Genomic DNA, 24,142 nt, shown 5'->3' on the forward strand with positions numbered 1-24,142 from the left:
CGTGAGTACGGGATCCTGTTCATCATCGGGAGGGGGGGCAGGTGGAGCCGTGAGTACGGGATCATGTTCATCATTGGGGGGGGGGGGGCAGGTGTAGCCGTGAGTACGGGATCCTGTTCTCATCGGGAGGGGGCAGGTGGGAGCGTGAGTACGGGGTCCTGTTATCATCGGAGGGGGCAGGTGGAGCCGTGAGTACGGGGTCCTGTCATCATTGGGGGGGGGGGCAGGTGGAGCCGTGAGTACGGGGTCCTGTTCATCATTGGGGGGGGGGCAGGTGGAGCCGTGAGTACGGGATCCTGTCATCATTTGGGGGGGGGGGCAGGTGGAGCCGTGATACGGGGTCCTGTCATCATTGGGGGGGGGGCAGGTGGAGCCGTGAGTACGGGGTCCTGTTCATCATCAGGAGGGGGCAGGTGGAGCCGTGAGTACGGGGTCCTGTCATCATTGGGGGGGAGCAGGTGGAGCCGTGAGTACGGGGTCCTGTTCATCATTGGGGGGGGGGGCAAGTGGAGCCGTGAGTACGGGGTCCTGTTCATCATTGGGGGGGGGCAGGTGGAGCCGTGAGTACGGGGTCCTGTTCATCATTGGGGGGGGGCAGGTGGAGCCGTGAGTACGGGTCCTGTTCATCATCAGGAGGGGGCAGGTGGAGCGTGAGTACGGGTCTGTTCATCATTGGGGGGGGGTCAGGTGGAGCCGTGAGTAACGGGGTCTGTTCATCATCAGGAGGGGGCAGGGGAGCCGTGAGTACGGGGTCTGTTCATCATCGGGAGGGGGGGGCAGGTGGAGTCGTGAGTACGGGGTCCTGTCATCATTGGGGGGGGGCAGGTGGAGCCGTGAGTACGGGGTCCTGTTCATTGGGGGGGGGGGGCAGGTGGAGCCGTGAGTACGGGATCCTGTTCATCATTGGGGGGGGGGGGCAAGTGGAGCCGTGAGTACGGGGTCCTGTTCATCATTGTGGGGGGGTCAGGTGGAGCCGTGAGTAAGGGGTCCTGTTCATCATTGGGGGGGGGGCAGGTGGAGCCGTGAGTACGGGGTCCTGTCATCATCAGGAGGGGGCAGGTGGAGCCGTGAGTACGGGGTCCTGTTCATCATCGGGGGGGGGTCAGGTGGAGCCGTGAGTACGGGGTCCTGTTCATCATCAGGAGGGGGCAGGTGGAGTCGTGAGTACGGGGTCCTGTTCATCATGGGGGGGGGGGGGGCAGGGGGGGCCGGGGGGACGGGGGCCGTTCATCATTGGGGGGGGGCAGGTGGAGCCGTGAGTATGGGATCCTGTTCATCATTGGGGGGGGGGCAAGTGGAGCCGTGAGTACGGGGTCCTGTTCATCATTGTGGGGGGGTCAGGTGGAGCCGTGAGTAGGGGTCCTGTTCATCATTGGGGGGGGGGGTCAGGTGGAGCCGTGAGTACGGGGTCCTGTTCATCATTGGGGGGGGGGGGGGGCAGGTGGAGCCGTGAGTACGGGGTCCTGTTCATCATCAGGAGGGGGCAGGTGGAGCCGTGAGTACGGGGGTCCTGTTCATCATGGGGGGGGGGGCAGGTGGAGCCGTGAGTACGGGGGTCTGTTCATCATCAGGAGGGGGGGCCAGTGGAGCCGTGAGTACGGGGTCTGTTCATCATCGGGAGGGGGGGGGCAGGTGGAGCCGTGAGTACGGGGTCCTGTTCATCATCAGGGAGGGGGGCAGGTGGAGCCGTGAGTACTGGGTCCTGTTCATCATCGGGGACGGGGGGGGAGCAGGTGGAGCCGTGAGTACGGGGGGTCCTGTTTCATCGGGGAGGGGGGGGGGCAGGTGGAGCCGTGAGTACGGGGTCCGGTTCATCATCGGAAGGGGGGGGGCAGTCAGGTGGAGCCGTGTGAGTACGGGGATCCTGTGTCTATCATCAGGACGGGGGCAGGTCGGAGCCGTGAGTACGGGTCCTGTTCATCATCGGGATGGTGGGGGGGGGGCAGGGTGGAGCCGTGAGTACGGGGTCCTGTTTCATCATCGGGAGGGGGGGCAGGTGGAGCCGTGAGTACGGGTCCTGTCATCATTGTGGAGGGGGGGGGGAGCCACGGTGGAGCCGTGAGTACTGGGTCCCTGTTCCTCATCCAGGAGGGGGCAGGTGGAGCCGTGAGTACGGGGTCCTGTTCATCATTGGGGGGAGCAGGTGGAGCCGTGAGTACGGGGTCCTGTCATCATTGGTGGGGGGTGGGACAAGTGGAGCCGTGAGTACGGGGTCCTGTTCATCATTGGGGGGGGCAGGTGGAGGAGGCCGTGAGGTACGGGGGTCATGTTCATCATTGGGGTGGGGGGCAGTGTGGAGCCGTGAGTACGGGGGTCCTGTCATCATCAGGATGGGGGCAGGTGGAGTCCCCGTGAGTACGGGGTCCTGTTCATCATTGTGGGGGGTCAGGTGGAGCCGTGAGTACGGGGTCCTGTTCATCATCAGGAGGGGGCAGGTGGAGCCGTGAGTACGGGGTCCTGTTCATCATCGGGGGGGGGGGCAGGTGGAGTCGTGAGTACGGGTCCTGTTCATCATTGGGGGGGGGGCAGGTGGAGCCGTGAGTACGGGGTCCTGTTCATCATTGGGGGGGGGGGGGCAGGTGGAGCCGTGAGTACGGGATCCTGTTCATCATTGGGGGGGGGGGGGGGGGGGGGGGGGGGCAAGTGGAGCCGTGAGTACGGGGTCCTGTTCATCATTGGGGGGGGGGCAGGTGGAGCCGTGAGTACGGGGTCCTGTTCATCATCAGGAGGGGGCAGGTGGAGCCGTGAGTACGGGGTCCTGTTCATCATTGGGGGGGGGGGCAGGTGGAGCCGTGAGTACGGGGGTCCTGTTCATTGGGGGGGGGGCAGGTGGAGCCGTGAGTACGGGGTCCTGTTCATCATCAGGAGGGGGCAGGTGGAGCCGTGAGTACGGGGTCCTGTTCATCATTTGGGGGGGGGTCAGGTGGAGCCGTGAGTACGGGTCCTGTTCATCATCAGGAGGGGGCAGGTGGAGTCGTGAGTACGGGGTCCTGTTCATCATTGGGGGGGGGGGGGCAGGGGGAGCCGTGGAGTACGGGGTCCTGTTCATCATTGGGGGGGGGGGCAGGTGGAGCCGTGAGTACGGGATCCTGTTCATCATTGGGGGGGGGGGCACAAGTGGAGCCGTGAGTACGGGTCCTGTTCATCATTGTGGGGGGGTCAGGTGGAGCCGTGAGTACGGGGTCCCTGTTCATCATTGGGGGGGGGGGCAGGTGGAGCCGTGAGTACGGGGTCCTGTTCATCATCAGGAGGGGGCAGGTGGAGCCGTGAGTACGGGGTCCTGTTCATCATTGGGGGGGGGGTCAGGTGGAGCCGTGAGTACGGGGTCCTGTTCATCATTGGGGGGGGGGGGGGCAGGTGGAGCCGTGAGTACGGGGTCCTGTTCATCATCAGGAGGGGGGCAGGTGGAGCCGTGAGTACGGGGTCCTGTTCATCATCGGGAGGGGGGGGGGCAGGTGGAGCCGTGAGTACGGGGTCCTGTTCATCATCGGGAGGGGGGGCAGGTGGAGCCGTGAGTACGGGGTCCTGTTCATCATCGGGAGGGGGGGGGAGCAGGTGGAGCCGTGAGTACGGGGTCCTGTTCATCGGGAGGGGGGGGGGCAGGTGGAGCCGTGAGTACGGGGTCCTGTTCATCATCGGGAGGGGGGGGGGGGCAGGTGGAGCCGTGAGTACGGGGTCCTGTTCATCATCGGGAGGGGGGGCAGGTGGAGCCGTGAGTACGGGGTCCTGTTCATCATCGGGAGGGGGGGGGGGCAGGTGGAGCCTTGAGCACGGGGGTCCCTGCTCGGTTCGCTCCCGGAGAAAGACTGCGGAGAGTTTCGGCTTTTCGGCAGCTGCCTCCGGCGGGGGGCGGGGCCTCTCTCCGCACGCTCACTTCCTCCAGCGGTGGCCAGATGTGGCTGGGCCGCCTTCCTCCTTTCCGAGCCGTCTGGAAGGGGCTTTTCTCCTTCCGGCAGCCCTAGAGACGAAGTCCGGAACTGCAGCGGCCGCAAAGTGGCGAAAAGTCCGGCGGAGGAAGTTGCGAGCGGCGATCACGGGATCGGAGGTGGCGCCGATGAGCCGCCGGGACCGGGCCAGGGCCACCATGCGGGACTGAGCGATGCGGGCCGGACATGGAGAGGCTGCCAGGCTGGCACTGGGCGCTTGCCTCCTCTGCGCCCTCCTGCTGCTGGGGCAGGGCCAGGGCTGCCCGCGCTGCCCCCCGGACTGTACCTGCAGCGGCTCCTGCCTGGTCAACTGCTCGGGCCGGGGCCGGGAGAGAGCCCCACACCCCGCCCAGATCCCTGCCGAGGTCACCGTGCTGTGAGTATGCGCATGTATACACGTGAGAGTGTGTGTGTACATACATGTATGATGTGAGTATGCCGAGGGGCCAGGGCTCTGAGTGTGTGTACTACTGTGAGCCAGTCTGTCTCTGTGTACCTATGTTGTGAGTATGTGCAGTATACATGTGAGAGTGTCTGTACATACATGTATGATGTGAGTATGCCGAGGGGCCAGGACTTTGAGTGTGTGTACTACTGTGAGCCAGTCTGTCTGTGTACCTATGTTGTAAGTATGTGCATGTATACATGTGAGAGTGTGTGTGTACATACATGTATGATGTGAGTATGCCGAGGGGCCAGGACTTTGAGTGTGTGTACTACTGTGAGCCAGTCTGTCTGTGTACCTATGTTGTAAGTATGTGCATGTATACATGTGAGAGTGTGTGTACATACATGTATGATGTGAGTATGCCGAGGGGCCAGGGTTCTGTGTCTATGTGTGTACTACTGTGAGCCGCTCTGTCTCTGTGTACCTATGTTGTGAGTATGTGCAGTATACATGTGAGAGTGTGTGTCTGTACATACATGTATGATGTGAGTATGCCGAGGGGCCAGGACTCTGAGTGTGTGTACTACTGCGAGCCAGTCCGTCTGTGTACCTATGTTGTAAGTATGTGCATGTATACATGCGAGAGTGTGTGTACATACATGTATGATGTGAGTATGCCGAGGGGCCAGGGCTCTGAGAGTGTGTACTACTGTGAGCCGGTCTGTCTCTGTGTACCTATGTTGTGAGTATGTGCATGTATACATGTGAGAGTGTGTGTGTACATACATGTATGATGTGAGTATGCCGCGGGGCCAGGGCTCTGAGTGTGTGTACTACTTTGAGCCAGTCTGTGTACCTATCTTGTGAGTATGTGCATGTATACATGTGAGAGTGTCTGTACATACATATATGATGTGAGTATGCCAAGGGGCCAGGGCTCTGAGTGTGTGTACTACTGTGAGCTAGTCTGTCTCTGTGTACCTATGTTGCGAGTACATGCATGTATACATGTGAGAGTGTGTTTGTACATACATGTATGATGTGAGTATGCCGAGGGGCCAGGGCTCTGAGTGTGTGTACTACTGTGAGCTAGTCTGTCTCTGTGTACCTATGTTGTGAGTATGTGCATGTATACATGTGAGAGTGTGTGTGTACATACATGTATGATGTGAGTATGCCGAGGGGCCAGGGCTCTGAGTGTGTGTACTACTGTGAGCCAGTCCGTCTCTGTGTACCTATGTTGTGAGTATGTGCATGTATACATGTGAGAGTGTGTGTGTACATACATGTATGATGTGAGTATGCCGAGGGGCCAGGGCTCTGTGTCTGTGTGTACTACTGTGAGCCAGTCTGTCTCTGTGTACCTATGTTGTGAGTACATGCATGTATACATGTAAGAGAGTGTGTCTGCACATACATGTATGATGTGAGTATGCCGAGGGGCCAGGGCTCCGAGTGTGTGTACTACTGTGAGCTAGTCTGTCTCTGTGTACCTATGTTGTGAGTATGTGCATGTATACATGTGAGAGTGTGTGTGTACATACATGTATGATGTGAGTATGCCGAGGGGCCAGGGCTCTGAGAGTGTGTACTACTGTGAGCCAGTCTGTCTCTGTGTACCTATGTTGTGAGTATGTGCATGTATACATGTGAGAGTGTGTGTGTACATACATGTATGATGTGAGTATGCCGAGGGGCCAGGGCTCTGTGTCTATGTGTGTACTACTATGAGCTGGTCTATCTCTGTGTACCTATGTTGTGAGTACGTGCATCTATACATGTGAGAGTGTGTGTCTGTACATACATATATGGGGTGAGGGCCTCTGTATGTATACATGTGAGAGTGTGTCTGTACATGTGTGAGAATGTACATATGTGTATGATGTGAGTATGGGATGAGGGGCTCTGTGTACATGTGAGAATGTGTCAGTGTACATATATATGTTATATAGGGTGAGGGGCTCAGTGTAATAGTGTGAGAATGTGTCTGTACATATGTCAAAATGTGTATCTGTGTACATGTGTATGGGGTGAGGGGCTGTATGTATTTGTGTACATGTGTGAGAATCTGTGTATACATATGTGTATGTTGTATAGGGTGAGGGGCACTGTGTGTACATTGTGAGAATGTGTGTCTGTGTAAATGTGAGTGTGTGTTCGTGTATGTGTGAGCATATGTGTATTTTGTGAGCATGAGGTGAGAGGCTCCGTGTCTGTGTAAGTATAGATGTGAGTGTGTGTGTGTATATGTGTGAGAATGTTGGTACATATGTGTATGTTGTATAGGGTGAGGGGTGCTGTGTGTATATTGTGAGAATGTGTGTCTGTGTAAATGTGAGTGTGTGTTCGTGTGTGTGTACATATGTGTATTTTGTGAGCATGAGGTGAGAGGCTCTGTGTAAGTATACATGTGAGAGTGTGTGTGTGTATATGTGTGAGAATGTCTGTACATATGTGTATGATAGTATGGAGTGAGGGTCTCTATGTCTGTGTGTGTACATGTGAGAGAGTGTAAATGTGTGTGTGCATGCTGTGAGTGTACCAGGGTAAGGGGCTGTGTGTACATGTGAGAGTGTATGTAGACATATTTGGTGTGAGTTGTATATACAGTATTTCTCTTTGTTTATCACTCCCTGTGTATATACATATATTTGCCCTGTTTATTTCTGTGTCTGCATGTCTTAGACTCTGGGAAGAAATCATAAGTCACACAAAACACTACATTTCTAGGCCTTGCTTTTCAATGGTAAATTAAGGAAAAATGCTACCCTTAGAATGAAAAAATCAAAATAAAAGATGAATATAGAATGTTTTCTATCAGCAGTTTTCTTCCATGAGATAAAAGATCATTGAGTAGGCACTGATAGTGCTGGGGTAAGGTAAAGGCTGAAGTCTTTGCAAGTCTAAGAAGTTCAGAGGAAGCACCTAGTTGTCCCGTGAGTCTGTGAGAGACTGTATATCAGTCACTAAAAGGCATGTGCTGGAGGTTCTACACCCTGACTGTATATCAGTCACTAAAAGGCATGTGCTGGAGGATCTACACCCTGACTGTATATCAGTCACTAAAAGGCATGTGCTGGAGGATCTACATCCTGACTGTATCAGTCACTAACAGGCATGTGCTGGAGGGTCTACACCCGGTCTGTATATCAGTCACTAAAAGGCATGTGCTGGAGGATCTACATCCTGACTGTATATCAGTCACTAACAGGCATGTGCTGGAGGATCTACACCCGGTCTGTATATCAGTCACTAAAAGGCATGTGCTGGAGGTTCTACACCCTGACTGTATATCAGTCAGTAACAGGCATGTGCTGGAGGATCTACATCCTGACTGTATATCAGTCACTAAAAGGCATGTGCTGGAGGTTCTACACCCTGACTGTATATCAGTCAGTAACAGGCATGTGCTGGAGGATCTACACCCTGACTGTATCAGTCACTAACAGGCATGTGCTGGAGGATCTACACCCTGACTGTATATCAGTCACTAACGGGCATGTGCTGGAGGATCTACACCCGGACTGTATATCAGTCACTAACAGGCATGTGCTGGAGGATCTACACCCGGACTGTATATCAGTCACTAACAGGCATGTGCTGGAGGATCTACACCCGGTCTGTATATCAGTACCGGGTGTAGTCCCTCCAGCATGTGCTGGAGGGACTACACCCAGTCTGTATATCAGTCACTAACAGGCATGTGCTGGAGGATCTACATCCTGACTGTATATCAGTCACTAACAGGGATGTGCTGGAGGGTCTACACCCGGACTGTATATCAGTCACCAACAGGCATGTGCTGGAGGATCTACACCCAGACTGTATATCAGTCACTAACAGGCATGTGCTGGAGGGACTACACCCGGTCTGTATATCAGTCACTAACAGGCATGTGCTGGAGGATCTACACCCGGACTGTATATCAGTCACTAACAGGCATGTGCTGGAGGATCTACACTCGGACTGTATATCAGTCACTAACAGGCATGTGCTGGAGGATCTACACCCGGACTGTATATCAGTCACTAACAGGCATGTGCTGGAGGATCTACACCCGGACTGTATATCAGTCACTAACAGGCATGTGCTGGAGGATCTACACCCGGTCTGTATATCAGTCACTAACAGGTATGTGCTGGAGGATCTACACCCTGACTGTATATCAGTCACTAACAGGGATGTGCTGGAGGATCTACACCCTGACTGTATATCAGTCACTAACAGGGATGTGCTGGAGGGTCTACACCCTGTCTGTAGCAGTTAGGGGGATATGCTGGAGGGTCTGCACTGTGTCCGTGTCAGTACAGATGACACTTGAAGCTCAGATTTGCCCTCGTCCTTCCTCCCTTAGTGGAGGCGCAGGGACCAGCACTACACCTCCTGTGTCTAGAGGGGGGAGATAGCGTCAGTTAGCCTAAGGTTGTGAGCTGCATGAAGTTCTGCAGTTTAGTTGGTGTGGTCGGGTGGTCTTTTTCTGCTGTCATGTTTCTGTTGAATATCAGTTGTTGGGAAGGGAACAGCCCTTCGTATGCTTTCTAGCACCGGCTGCATGGCTTTAATGTACCATTTGTTAGAAAATAAAATAAGAAACCTCTATTTATTTATTTATTTATTTTTTACCAGAAGGTGCTCTCCTGCTTTGTGCTTTACAGGTTAAGGGTTCTTAACTTTTGTGGGTTTGTGAGGCTCCCACAAATGCTGTTTTAAAAAATAAACACTTTGGGTCCACTAAAGAGATTTGTTGTTGTTTATGTGTTCAGGTCTTCTCTTTCCACAAAGAATTGCTGTAGAAGATATTTTGCAGGCTTTTGGGAAATCTGCCTACAAGCTCCTCCGACCCAGGAGTGGTTACCTGGCTGTCAGAGACTGGCGCCGCCCTCTGGTTGTAGGCACAGATGGGAGAAATCGCTGATAAAGGGGCAGAATGTTTTTTGCCAAATCCAGATCAGGTTTTCAGGATATCCATAATGAATATTCTTGAGAGAGATTTGCATGCAGATCTATCTCATGCATATTCATGGTTGAAATCCTGAAAACCAGGCCTGTTTGTGGCTCTTCAGGACTGCAGTTGGCCACCTCTGATTAACTGTACTGTAGAAAAAAGCATCTGCTGTACCCGAGCCAGGGCTTTATATTAATCGTTGCCTTAAATGCTGTATTTTCCCTTTTGTGAGGAGAAAGTGTGAGTAAGTCCTGGCCTGTGACTTTCTAACTCCGTGAGCAGAATTTGTGTTTTTTTCTGTCTGTGGTCCTTTTTAAGTGACCTACATGTTGACAGTGTCCCAAGGGGAGGAGGAAGCAGTAGTTAGAGCAGCAGAAGGAGAAGCCAGGGTTCAAATCCCATTAACTCCTTCTCATGACCTTGGGCAAGTGACCTTACCCTCCACTGCCTCGGGTACAAATTAGGGCCTCGTACGCTAAAGGTTTATCCCCTTTCTATGGGGAACAAAAGCTTAGTAAATGGGACCCTTAGACTGTAACGTTTTGGGGTTAGGGAAGTCTCTGAGGTAGCAGAGCTCGAAGGATGGACGTTAGTGACCCCTATCACCTGCCGTCTCCTTCTCTACCTGGATATATCACTCTGCTTTGGAAGAGCAAAGTGTCCTAAGTCTATAACGAAAGAAAGCAACAGTGGCTTTAGTGTGCAGTGCCTTATAATGGAGCCCTCAGCTGGTTGTAAGGTTGCCCAGATGTTGCAGACAAAGATCCCTTGTATTCTGAGCTCCATTTTGGCGGATACACGGTGACTGAATGGGAGATGTGTCCCAGAAGCTGGGAAGTACCTTTCCTTTTCATCTGAAGGAAGGCTCTGAATGGAGCTGGCTCTGTGCCATCCATAGGCAAATCCAGCGTCCAGGTGGGCTGCGGCCAGGTGAAGTCCTGCTCACTGCTCTCGTATTGGCAAAACATTGGAGGGGCTTCTCGGAGCATTTCCTCCAAAATGCTCATTTGGAAAAACTGAATTGGCAGCTTTTCCTAGGCTGAGGTTTGGCTTGCTGGCTGCTGGTTTTTTGTTTTTTTTTGAACTAGCAAATCATTGCTTTACAGTACTAAGATCTGAGGATGATATTTATCTAAAGTGCAGAGCTCTGCATGTGGGGAGAGGGCACAAAGCCTTCTTGCCTCTCCTGGGGCTTCTGTCCATTCACATTGCACATTGCACATTGACTGGAAGTAACAAGTAAAAGAAAGCATAGACAGCACCATTATGAGCACTGTGAATTTTAGGGTGTATCAATAGACTGCAGCACCATTACAAGTGCAGTGGCGGTTAGGGTGTATAAATAGACTGCAGCACCATTACAAGTGCAGTGGCGGTTAGGGTGTATAAATAGACTGCAGCACCATTACAAGTGCAGTGGCGGTTAGGGTGTATAAATAGACTGCAGCACCATTACAAGTGCAGTGGAGGTTAGGGTATATAAATGCACTGCAGCACCGTTAGGAGCGCAGTGGAGGTTAGGGTGTATAAATACACTGCAGCACAGTTATGAGAGCGGTGGAGGTTAGGGTGTATAAATACACTGCAGCACCATTACAAGTGCAGTGGCGGTTAGGGTGTATAAATACTGCAGCACCGTTAGGAGCGCAGTGGAGGTTAGGGTGTATAAATACACTGCAGCACCATTACAAGTGCAGTGGCGGTTAGGGTGTATAAATACACTGCAGCACCGTTATGAGAGCAGTGGAGGTTAGGGTGTGTAAATACACTGCAGCACCGTTATGAGCACAGTGAAAGTTAGGGTGTATAAATACAATGCAGCACCATTAGGAGCGCAGTGAAAGTTAGGGTGTATAAATACACTGCAGCACCGTTAGGAGCGCAGTGGAGGTTAGGGTGTATAAATGCACTGCAGCACCGTTATGAGAGCGGTGGAGGTTAGGGTGTATAAATACACTGCAGCACCGTTATGAGAGCGGTGGAGGTTAGGGTGTATAAATGCACTGCAGCACAGTTATGAGAGCGGTGGAGGTTAGGGTGTATAAATGCACTGCAGCACCGTTACGAGCGCAGTGGAGGTTAGGGTGTATAAATGCACTGCAGCACTGTTAGGAGCGCAGTGGATGTTAGGGTGTATAAATGCACTGCAGCACCGTTATGAGAGCGGTGGAGGTTACGGTGTATAAATGCACTGCAGCACTGTTACGAGCGCAGTGGAGGTTAGGGTGTATAAATGAACTGCAGCACTGTTAGGAGCGCAGTGGATGTTAGGGTGTATAAATGCAGTGCAGCACCGTTATGAGAGCGGTGGAGGTTAGGGTGTATAAATGCACTGCAGCACTGTTAGGAGCGCGGTGGAGGTTAGGGTGTATAAATACACTGCAGCACCGTTAGGAGCGCGGTGGAGGTTATGGTGTATAAATGCACTGCGTACCATTAGGAGCGCGGTGGAGGTTAGGGTGTATAAATACACTGCAGCACCGTTATGAGAGCAGTGGAGGTTAGGGTGTATAAATACACTGCAGCACCGTTATGAGAGCAGTGGAGGTTAGGGTGTATAAATACACTGCAGCACCGTTATGAGAGCAGTGGAGGTTAGGGTGTATAAATAGACTGTAGCATCGTTATGAGCACAGTGGTATCTTCTGTTTTATTTTGCATTTCTTTCCTAATAAGTCCTAACATTCTATTTTATTTTTTTTTATCTCGGTCACACATTGGGCCCAGGATGTGAAAGCATTGTCCATAATGTTTCCAAGATCCTTTTCCTGTATGGTCAGGCCTAATACCGAACCCAGCACTGTGTACCTGTAATTGGGATTATTTTTCCCTATGTGCATCACTTTGCACATTTCCACATTAAATTTCATCTGCCATTGAGTTTCCCAGTCTCCTAGTCTCACAAAGTCCTTTTACAGGTCCTCGCAATTTGCTGCTGCTTTTTCATCTTTGAATAATTGTATGTCATTTGCAAATGACACCTCACTCCTTGTTCCCTTCTCCAGATCATTAATGAATTTGTCAAACAGCACAGGGCTTGGTACTGATCCTTGGGGGACTTAACTAATGACTTTTCTCTATTTGAAGATCTGACCATTTAGTCTTGCTCTCTGTTTCCTATCATTTAACCAGTTACCAGTTCACAACTTGACACTGCTTCTTATCCCATGACTTTTTAATTTGCTAAGGAGTCTTTCATAGGGAACTTTGTCAAATCTGAATGATAAGGAGGATATCATGAAGAATACAAATAAATGAAATAGCCTTTAAAACGTATACTATTAGTGGACCATCATAATAAGCACTCCTGGTCATTCACCGTCATTGCTTTATCCAAGATCATAGGACTCAAGTTCAACCTCCTGATGTTTTTAAGGTTTTTGTCTTTGCAGATAAAATCACCAATATATATATTAATGTGCTTATTATCTTAGCAGTCATCAACAATTAAGCATGGTTTCCAATTCTGAACTCCAGTAACTTCAGAAAACTCAGTTTTGAATTCTTGTACTAGATGATTCCAAAAGTCCTGACACAGGCTGTGTTTCAAATGTCAAATCTGCGTCAGGGGAATCAGTCATGGTTTTTCTTTCACAGTAGTAGGCACTTCATTGTGTGCATTTGGGGCCAAGTTCGATTCTGGCCACGGAAGTTCACATCTGTGATTTTTTAAAAATAAAATTGGACCTTGTCAACTTCCGGTGATGACACACTGCTGAGCGTTTGTCTGCTCCCTGGGATCAGTGAGTATCGCACTTATTTTGCAGGCATTGAACACATATCTATACCTTTTTGAGATTATTGCACCTGGGTCTATCTTAATGGACAATTTTGTTTTTTAAAAAACGTCCGAGATGTCAGTAAGATCCAAAAGAATGGGAACAGAGAAGCCTTCTCCTGCTGAAGAGAAAATGGTGTTGGAAGCTGGCCTGCTGGTTGAAGAGGTTATCAGAAATGCTTCTCTCGGAGATTACCAAGGCTGTATCAGCTGCAATCTTCCACTGCTGACCAAGGCATCCTTGCAGAGCTAGAACAAAAAGTTGGGAATGCTGTCCAAATCAGTGAAACTAGTCAAACGAAGTTTCATGATGTTCTTGGGGGATCCCAGGCGTAGTATCCTGATCGCTATGAGAGCTATTGATTCTTTTGGGGAATTTTCCAGCTTTAAAATGAATTACAATAAATCTCGAGCATTTCCTGTAGATGGTTCCCTGAAGGACTCTTGGATTGGGCCATTTCATTTGTTTGGGCATCTAATACTATGCGATATTTGGGTATTCAACTGGCGCGTTCAGTGGGTGAATTATATGCTTTGAATAGTTGGGGCAAGATTAAAGCATTATTAACCCCTTGGAGATTGCTCTTGTCAAAATGGTAATGCTTCCCAAACTTTTGTACGGTGTGCAGATGTTGCTCCTGAGGATAAAAAGATCGGATCTCCGGCAATTTTATTCTAATATTGCTTGCTTCATATGGAAAGGCAAGAAAGCTCGTTGAAGTTATGCGGTAGTGCAAAATGTGAAACCCGTGTTGGTGGATTAAATTTTCCGGACATACAGTGATGTGATATGTGGCCTGCTTAATCTGGTTTATACAGAAATGAGTTTTGGTGTCGGATAAAAATGATCCTGAATCTCCTTCTAACCCAGCCAGTCTGCTAAATTTAACATGGGGGAAAGTGGATTCTTTACAGTGTTGCAGCTTCTGGTTGCAGGCAGTGCGTAAAGCCTGGGGTGATTCAGATCCCAGCTGGGCTTTTTCAAGGTTGGAAGCAACAAGGATTGATCCTGAGCAGAAAGCCATCTCCAGGGCCAGACCACTGTCCCAGAGGCTCGTGAGGGACCCGTGATCAAGTGACTTTCTCAGACTCCTATCGATTTGGACGCTGCTGCTTATGAAGCATTTATCTGTTTCTTTATCTGTGTTGCAGGTGGAGCACAGATTTAGGGCTCGGATATTGCCCAAGCATTTCCATTTATTTACAAATATTTATCTGCTGCCAATATGAGAGAAATTCAATCCATCAAATCTACCTGACTCGAGTGCTGGGAGCTGGAAAGCAATTATGGGATAATGATGTCTGTTGAAAATGCAGCACTCATCAGGGGAACTTTTGTCATTTGTGTACAGGAAGCTTATTGAAAACATTTGTAATTGGAAAAGGTTTTAAAATCTGCTTTATTTGCACTTGTTTGGGGGGAGGGGAGAAGATTTTATGCAGTGTTACTGTTATTTGCCAAATGTGATTTTACCGTCTTGGAATATTGCGGGAGTTCCTGTAATAAAGCCACATTGACCAAAACATAAGCTGGCTCTGTAGGGATATTTTCCGCTTTGGTCCATTGTAGTAAATTGTTTTGCTGATTATTACACTGCTTACATATAATATCTTATTGCATACTGTATGTACTCCCTGTTGGGTGGTTTCTGAATCTATGCGTATGAGTGACTACGAGTAGCAAGTGAGGGGGGTTAAAGAACATAACTTGAAAAAGATTTACGGTTTTGCATTCAACTTTTGTTAAGTTTTTTGTTTGCACGTTTCAAAATTGAATTGTGTTTTACCAGATTTTTACCAAATTCATAAATAAATTTATAAAAAAAATTTGACTTTGTTAAATGCCATCTGAAATCCATATATTCTCTGACAGCTGTCTCACTTCTATCTACATGTTTAGTTATTCCTTCAAAAATAATCTAATAGATTTGTAGGGAAAATCTTCCCTTTGCTAAAGCCATGCCGACACTTCTCCCATTAACCCATGTTTGTCTATATGGCAAGTAATTTTGTTAAGAATAGTTTCTATCATTTTACCTGGCACTTACATCAAGCTCACCAGTCTATACTTTCCCAATTATGCCTGGAGCCTGTAATATAAACTCACGCACCTGCAGGGCCATCCTGGTGAAATCTGCTGCTTTATGTGGACTCACGAACTGGTGGAGGTGTCCAGCTATGTAACTTCTATGCATACAGATTACTTTCATTAAGAGCTGCACATCCTACTGTGTAAGAGGAGCTGGAGGAAGGCCTTACTGTGCCTGAAAGCCGTGTAACATTCTCTCCAGGACTCTGTTCAACCCTGAAGAGGTTTCAATCTGTGTAAGTTTATGTTGGCCAACAGGAATTCAGGTATTCTCAGGGTACACATATGGCATGCACATGTTGTAACATTTTTGGGGTATGCACATGGCATGCCCTGGTTGAGACATTCTCAGGGCACGCACATATGTGCACAGCATGCCAAGGTTGAGGCATTCGTAGGGTACGCATGTGGTATGTGCACGGCATGCCCTGGTTGAGACATTCTCAGGGCACGCACATATGTGCACAGCATGCCAAGGTTGAGGCATTCATAGGGTACGCACGTGGTATGTGCACGGCATGCCCAGGTTGAGGCATTCTCAGGGTACGCACGTGGTATGTGCACGGCATGCCCAGGTTGAGGCATTCTCAGGGTACGCACGTGGTATGTGCACGGCATGCCCAGGTTGAGGCATTCTCAGGGTACGCACGTGGTATGTGCACGGCATGCTCAGGTTGAGGGCATTCTCAGGGTACGCACGTGGTATGTGCACGGCATGCCCAGGTTGAGGCATTCTCAGGGTACGCACGTGGTATGTGCACGGCATGCCCAGGTTGAGGCATTCTCAGGGTACGCACGTGGTATGTGCACGGCATGCCCAGGTTGAGCCATTCTCAGGGTACGCACGTGGTATGTGCACGGCATGCCCAGGTTGAGCCATTCTCAGGGTACGCACGTGGTATGTGCACGGCATGCCCAGGTTGAGCCATTCTCAGGGTACGCACGTGGTATGTGCACGGCATGCCAAGGTTGAGGCATTCTCAGGGTACGCACGTGGTATGTGCACGGCATGCCCAGGTTGAGGCATTCTCAGGGTACGCACGTGGTATGTGCACGGCATGCCCAGGTTGAGGCATTCTCAGGGTACGCACGTGGTATGTGCACGGCATGCCCAGGTTCAGCCATTCTCAGGGTACGCACGTGGTATGTGCACGGCATGCTCAGGTTGAGGCATTCTCAGGGTACGCACGTGGTATGTGCACGGCATGCCCAGGTTGAGGCATTCTCAGGGTACGCACGTGGTATGTGCACGGCATGCCCAGGTGAGGCATTCTCAGGGTACGCACGTGGTATGTGCACGGCATGCCCAGGTTGAGCCATTCTTAGGGTACGCACGTGGTATGTGCACGGCATGCCCAGGTTGAGGCATTCTCAGGGTACGCACGTGGTATGTGCACGGCATGCTCAGGTTGAGGCATTCTCAGGGTACGCACGTGGTATGTGCACGGCATGCCCAGGTTGAGCCATTCTTAGGGTACGCACGTGGTATGTGCACGGCATGCTCAGGTTGAGGCATTCTCAGGGTACGCACGTGGTATGTGCACGGCATGCCCAGGTTGAGGCATTCTCAGGGTACGCACGTGGTATGCGCACGGCATGCCCAGGTTGAGGCATTCTCAGGGTACGCACGTGGTATGCGCACGGCATGCCCAGGTTGAGGCATTCTCAGGGTACGCACGTGGTATGCGCACGGCATGCCCAGGTTGAGGCATTCTCAGGGTACGCACGTGGTATGCGCACGGCATGCCCAGGTTGAGGCATTCTTAGGGTACGCATGTGGTATGTGCACGGCATGCTCAGGATGCTCTGAGAATTTTAACTCTGTAGAGTTGGAGTGCAGATAGAGGGGTTTAGTATCACTCTGGGCATTAGTATGTAAATGAGTATATAGACTGTTCCCACCCTGGCAATAGACAAGGGGGCCACCCCACCAGAATTTTCCCAGAGTCTGCAGTAAATAACATGGAGAGAAGTAGATAATGCTGAATGCTCCCTGAATCGGGCCTTCTTGCCAGGGCCCTCACATATTTATTCAGTGCTGCTGCCCCCAGCAGCGTTAAGCTTCATTTCAGTAAAATGCAAAGGGATCCTGTACTTCCTGATTCGTTTGCTGAGATGAAGTAGTGGATTAATCATTGTAGCAGCTGATCAGTTTACGGGGCAAAGAGAAACCAGTTTAGCATGGCTGGAGTGTTCTGTAAACGTTCCTGGAGCAGCCCCGGATGATATCAGATTCCTGCCTGAGCACAAGGAAGAGCGAGGGACCTGGGCTATGTGAGCAGAGTCTGAGTTAATATGGTAACGGGGAGTTAATGATTCATTAAATTCCATCTCCATGGCTGCATGCAACGTTCTGACACCAGACAGAAAGCACCAGCGTCCCTGGGTTGCACAAGGTTCCAGGGGGCCCAGCGGACATTTTGGGGGAATAGGACGTGACCTCAGTGCTCAACGTGATGGACAGTGGTGGTGCAGGGATTCAGGATGGATGGTGCTAGTGCTGGTCGTCCATCTCATGACAGCGCTGCAGGGGATGGTATTTGGAGATCTCCATACAACACATTCTCCAGACTTGAACCACGGGGAGGGATAGACTCGCCTATGTTAAAGAAGTGTTCCCATGGGCCATGAATTGGGCAGGGAATCAGCTGACATGGTTTGTTTAAGAGAAACCTCCAGCTGAGCCTTGAAGAGCTCTCTGCTCACTGAGGGACCTACACCAGATATGGAGCTCTGAGATGTTCCTCCCACGCATCAGTGACTCAGAAGGAAGAGTCTGTATCAGCGAAAGGTTGAGGAGATGGAAGTCTGAGAAGCAGGGTCATGGTAGGCTCTTTGCTATTAATGCTTCTCATGGTGGGGCTGTCCATATTTCTTGGCAGGACAGCATGGAAAATAGTTTAGAGAGTAATGGAGCAGGGAGATCCCTGGAACAATCCATGCAATGGGGTCCGGGTCATGCATCTTCCTGTGCCTAAGGTTAGAAGCTGACTGGACAAATATCTCCTTGTCCAGGAGTGAGGTCCTGGCATCCCCATTGCTACATCCGAGAGACCAAGGTATTACCTTTTCAGAAGCCAGAAAAACCACCAGCACGTCTTCCCAGAAAACTGCAAATCTAACCAGATTCCTCGAGATGTCAGCTACAACTGGCCTCGTTTCTGGCTGCATTAAATAATCTTTCGTCTTTCCTAGGTCTCTTCTCTTTATTGTAAGCGTCTCTCTGCTGCTCTTCATGGTTTACGTTCTGGAGAGAGGTGTATGGGGGGAGAGTTGCTACAGTGAGACCCAAGCAGGATTTTCTTCCAGCCTCCTTTGCTACTATGAATGACCAAGAAAATGAATTTCAGAGCAATCCGTTCAGATCAAAACATGAAACTGGTACCTGCCAACTTTAGGAACGACAGGTGTCCACATGCCAGCTCTGTGTCTGATGGCGTCCTCAGGGATCGTTCTGCCTTTGGTTGAGAGAAAGTTACCTTACAGGGGACGTTTGCCCTGTCGTCCTAGTCTGATGCTGAGGGAGCTGACCATGAGAATTACTCTGATCTTTAGTCAGTCCTGATGAAAGCAGGATCCACGCTTGGGTATGGGGTTAGTTTAATTTTGTATAGTCCCCTGAGCAAGATCGGCAGGATCTGATTCCAGCACACGGGTTCTTTTTAGGGTTGAGAGGCCTGAGCACGTCACAGCAATGCTGAAAAGCTGGTGGGGTTTAGCTCCAGGACTGCACCTCACTTTTTGTCAGAGACTGCTGCACCTAAAATGCCCCTTCACAGCAGATCCCTGTGGTTCTTCTCATCCCCCTCTGGTGATGTCTCAAGAATGGGGAAGGCGACTGGAGCTTCAGAATCCATTCTCGCTAAGGGGTTACTGAGAGGGTGAAAGCAGTTCTGTCCAACAGATGAAGTGGACTTTCAGAATTTCGGTGCCCTCTGTCCCTCCCTTGCTGTTGGAGTGAGGTGGAGCTGATGAACTTTGATGTCAGAAAAGAAGAGCAGGATGAGTTTGCTTGTAGGAGAAGCAGAATGACGCTGCAGCAGTCGCACCCGTGACCAGCTGCAGAGATACCACCCACGCACTCTGGGACATCTTCATAGACGATGGGAAGGTCGCTGACATGGCCGCATCCCTTCAGCTAGCACGAAGTTTAATTTCAGGTTAGGAGTTGTCATGTGATGTGAGGCACCCTGACTGTGCCCTCACCTCCTGGATAATTATGATGGTTGATTATCCTCCCCTAATGTACTGGCACCACGCCAGCCATGGAAATGCAGCTCCTGCCCTGCTGACCAGCACAGCACTGCTGGCACGTCCTCGAGCAGTGCACACAGTCACCTTCCAGCATGTGACATGGAGGTGGGGAAGGAGGGACAGCAGGGGAAGAGCACAGGAAGGTTCTGGGATAGATCTGGGTTTTTTACAGACCTGCCAGGGCCGCTGCTTCCATTAAGCAATCATCTGTGTGGCAGAATCCCTCCAGCATGAGGCCCAGCGCGGCGCTGCACCAGAGTCCTAGAAGGGAGCCCTGTGCTGGAGCCACCAAATACTCTTGCACCGGCTCAGAGACCTACAGCATCAAGCGAGCGCACTGCAGGTGGTTTTTCAAACAGACCCCTCCCCAGCTGGAAAGCCCGTGGGTACTTGTGTAGCTGCAGACTTTCTGCCTAAATTTTACAGGGAAATTCCTTAGAAAATGTCTGTGCGCTTTGCTCCTGCTTTGCTTGCAGGCTGCTTTTGGCCAGAAAGCAATGTGTGCAGACCTGAACGTGCAATCTCTGTGCATCGTCTTCCAATGCGCACCTCAGACGGCTAAAGATGCCCCATCCCAAAGAGATCCAAATCCTGGGAAAGAGCAGCCTTGAAAAGGAATCGTAGCTGTGTCTGGTGCGGATTACTCTGGGTAGAACTGGCCACCTTGCATCTTGATTGAATGTGCGGAAGGTCACACGTTACCATGCAGCCCCCTCCCCGTGAATGCAGCAGAAAATGCGGTTTGCTGTGATTTCAGCACCGCTGGGGCGCGTTCTGTTACAGATTCCTTGGACGCTGGCGCGCGCCTTCCTTCCAAGCAGCTGCAGGTACTGAAGCCGGAGAGGCTGACATGGGCCTGTCCCCATGAATGCAGCAGAAAATGCGGTTTGCTGTGATTTCAGCACCGCTGGGGCGCGTTCTGTTACAGATTCCTCGGACGCTGGCGCGCGCCTTCCTTCCGAGCAGCTGCAGGTACTGAAGCCGGAGAGGTTGACATGGGCCCTGTCCCCATGAATGCAGCAGGAAATGCGGTTTGCTGTGATTTCAGCACCGCTGGGGTGCGTTCTGTTACAGATTCCTCGGACGCTGGCGCGCGCCTTCCTTCCGAGCAGCTGCAGGCACTGAAGCCGGAGAGGCTGACATGGGCCTGTCCCCATGAATGCAGCAGGAAATGCAGTTTGCTGTGATTTCAGCACCGCTGGGTGCGTTCTGTTACAGATTCCTTGGACGCTGGCGCGCGCCTTCCTTCCGAGCAGCTGCAGGCACTGAAGCCGGAGAGGCTGACATGGGCCTGTCCCCATGAATGCAGCAGGAAATGCAGTTTGCTGTGATTTCAGCACCGCTGGGGTGCGTTCTGTTACAGATTCCTTGGACGCTGGCGCGCGCCTTCCTTCCGCACAGCTGCAGGTACTGAAGCCGGAGAGGCTGACATGGGCCTGTCCCCATGAATGCAGCAGGAAATGCGATTTGCTGTGATTTCAGCACCGCTGGGGCGCGTTCTGTTACAGATTCCTCGGACGCTGGCGCGCACCTTCCTTCCGAGCAGCTGCAGGTACTGAAGCCGGAGAGGCTGACATGGGCCCGTCCCCATGAACTGCTGCAGAGAGAGGAGGGAGCTGGCAAGCCCTTACATAACCGAGAATGCAGTGATGGATAGGAGGGCTGGCAGCCCTTCCCCTGCAATAATCACTTCAACATGACGCTTCCAGCGCTGCCTGCCAGTGCAGCTTTGCTTTGAAAGGTTTCACTTCAAGGATGAGGTTCACTCCCGTTACAAAATGTGTCTGGAATTTGCAGATGTTTCCTTTGGAGAATGGAAGGAAAGCTTCCGTCCAGCCAGGCTGCTTCACGCATAGGATCCAGGGTCTCCTTCCTGCAGTTCTGGGGTACACGGGAAACCTCCATGTCACGGGGGGGGGGGGGGGGCTCTCTGCCTCTCCTGACCTCCCTCAGCCTTCCATGTCACGGGGGGGGGGGGGGGGGGCTCTCTGCCTCTCCTGACCTCCCCCAACCTTCCATGTCACGGGGGGGGGGCTCTCTGCCTCCTCCAGACCTCCCCCAGCCTTCCATGTCACGGGGGGGGGGGGCTCTCTGCCTCTCCTGACCTCCCCCAGCCTTCCATGTCACGGGGGGGGGGGCTCTCTGCCTCTCCTGACCTCCCCCAACCTTCCATGTCACGGGGGGGGGGGGGCTCTCTGCCTCCTCCAGACCTCCCCCAGCCTTCCATGTCACGGGGGGGTGGGGAGGGGGTCTCTGCCTCACCAGACCTCCCCCAGCCTTCCATGTCACGGGGGGGGAGGGGGTCTCTGCCTCCTCCAGACCTCCCCCAGCCTTCCATGTCACGGGGGGGGCTCTCTGCCTCCTCCAGACCTCCCCCAGCCTTCCATGTCACGGGGGGGGCTCTCTGCCTCCTCCAGACCTCCCCCAGCCTTCCATGTCACGGGGGGGGGGCTCTCTGCCTCTCCTGACCTCCCCCAACCTTCCATGTCACGGGGGGGGCTCTCTGCCTCCTCCAGACCTCCCCCAGCCTTCCATGTCATGGGCGGGGAGGGGGTCTCTGCCTCTCCTGACCTCCCCCAGCCTTCCATGTCACGGGGGGGGGGGGGGGGCTCTCTGCCTCCTCCAGACCTCCCCCAGCCTTCCATGTCACGGGGGGGTGGGGAGGGGGTCTCTGCCTCACCAGACCTCCCCCAGCCTTCCATGTCACGGGGGGGGGGGAGGGGGTCTCTGCCTTCCAGTTCTCCTGCTGCCTTCCCACTGCTCGGGCTCGCTGCCTCCCAGTGATGGATTAGAGTTTGCAGAGAAATCGTTTTTAGTGTTTATGGTGGGAAGCCTGAGAAATGTAAAACGTCAGTGGTCCAGGAAGCAGGGAGCTCGCTGCCTGCTGAGCTCTGGAGCAGGAGATTCATGGGGAGGTTTCCAGTGTCCGTGCCTGGCCGGCTGAGCTTAAAGCCTGAAATCTGAATTATTATGAACATCAAGGAGGTGGTCTCTTCCTCACTTATAGAGTTTGAAAAGCAACCAAAAGTGGTAGTTTGTGACCTTGGACTTATTTGGATTTTAAATGATCTCTGCTCCCTGAAATGTCCTCTATAATTTAGTCCTTCTGACATTAGAAAGCTCTGCCCCCTGTTGTGTAGAACAGATTTGTCAACCAATATTCATGCGTTAATCATGAGTACAATTGATTATTGCAGTTCACTATGAAAGGTTTTCGCCAAGCAGTCTGACAAGGCTTCAGCTCCACCAGGGGCACCAAGTCTAAGTCTTGATCTTGTTCCTCCCATTCTAGAGGAGCGGCATCATTTGCCTGTTTAATAATGAGTGAAATTTAAAATCCTGTCAATTCATGTGTTTGAATGCTTGAAAGGGAAGGGCCCTGTGTGTCTGGGGGACCTTTTACTCCCTTGGGTTCATCTCAGCAGGCTTTAGTTATTGGTTGCTCCTCTTCTGTGTAAGGCAAGACGTGCCATGCCTCATAGATCAGCTTCTAGTGTCATTGGCCCCATTCTTTGCAATGACGGGCCTCCCGATGGATGGTGAAGTGGAGGGAATATAAGAACTGCCACACTGGGTCAGACCAAGGGTCCATCGAGCCCAGCATCCTGCTTCCAACAGTGGCCAAGCCAGGTCACAGGTACCCGGCAGGATCCCAAACAATGGATAGATCCCATGCTGCTTACAGCCAGGGATAAGCAGTGGCTTTCCCCAAGTTGACCTGATTAATAACGGTCTATTAACTTTCACTCCAGGAACTTCTTCAAACCTTTTTTAAACCTAGCTATGCTAACCGCCTTTACCACATTTTCCAGCAATGGATTCCAGAGCTTAATTGTACATTGAGTGAAAATATTTCCTTTGATTTGTTTTAAATGTGTTACTTAGTAACTTATAGCATAAGACATGCCATACTGGGTCAGACTGAGGGTCCATCAAGCCCAGCATCCTGTGTCCATCACTGGCCAATTCATAAGAACATAAGAAATGCCACACTGGGTCAGACCAAGGGTCCATTGAGCCCAGCATCCTGTTTCCAACAGTGGCCACTCCAAGTCACAAGTACCTGGCAAGTACCCAAACATTAGATAAATCACAAACTATTATTGCTTATTAATTACCGTAATAGCAGTTTATGGATTTTTCCTCTAGGAACTTATCTAAACCTTTTTTTAAACCCAGTTACACTATCTGCTGTAACCACATCCTCTGGCAATGAATTCCAGAGTTTAACTATGCGCTGAGTGAAAAAGAATTTTCTTTGATTTGTTTTAAATGAGCTACTTGTTAACTTCATGATCAAAGTCTAGCTTATATAAGACTCATTCTTGGCATAGTTTCTTTTTATATCTCATCAAGACCCATTTGCATTCTTCTGACCACTGTATTTGGTTTAGACTGATGTTCCTCACTAGAATGCTAAGTTGTGCCATAGTGTCTGTAACGTTTGGAATAAACTTCTAATAATCACCATTTAGACCCAGGAATGTTAGTACCTTTCTCTTGGCTCTAATTCATGCATAGTCTTGAATAGCCTAGATCTTTGAGAATAAGGGTGTATCTGACCATTTCCAACAATGTAGCCTAAATGTTGGATTTCTTTTCTTCGGCTACTCTGGTGGGGTTAACAGTTAAGCCCTCCTCTCAGTGATATAAAGACAGCTGCTAACCCCCTGTAGATGGTTCTTTCAGTCTGGATTGTGTATCACAATGCTGACACTTATTGTTGATATGGCCTTAATATCCATAGGTCATTGAAATGATG

The 24,142-nt window shown here is 51.2% G+C and overlaps 1 protein-coding gene across 5 annotated transcripts in view; it reads left to right on the forward strand.

The window, feature by feature from the left end:
• Window positions 1-3,894: 3,894 nt before the first annotated feature.
• PKD1 (polycystin 1, transient receptor potential channel interacting) overlaps window positions 3,895-24,142 on the forward strand; it is a 135,403-nt gene continuing 115,155 nt past the window's right edge. For all 5 annotated transcript variants that reach the window (XM_029577343.1, XM_029577347.1, XM_029577346.1 and 2 more), the window contains exon 1: window positions 3,895-4,302. In XM_029577343.1, the coding sequence (XP_029433203.1) occupies window positions 4,100-4,302 (203 nt within the window). In that variant the 5' untranslated portion in view covers window positions 3,895-4,099. The remainder of the gene's footprint in view (window positions 4,303-24,142) is intronic.

Source organism: Rhinatrema bivittatum, chromosome 14 (genome assembly GCF_901001135.1).
Source record: "Rhinatrema bivittatum chromosome 14, aRhiBiv1.1, whole genome shotgun sequence".
Taxonomy (NCBI): Eukaryota; Metazoa; Chordata; class Amphibia; order Gymnophiona; family Rhinatrematidae; genus Rhinatrema; species Rhinatrema bivittatum.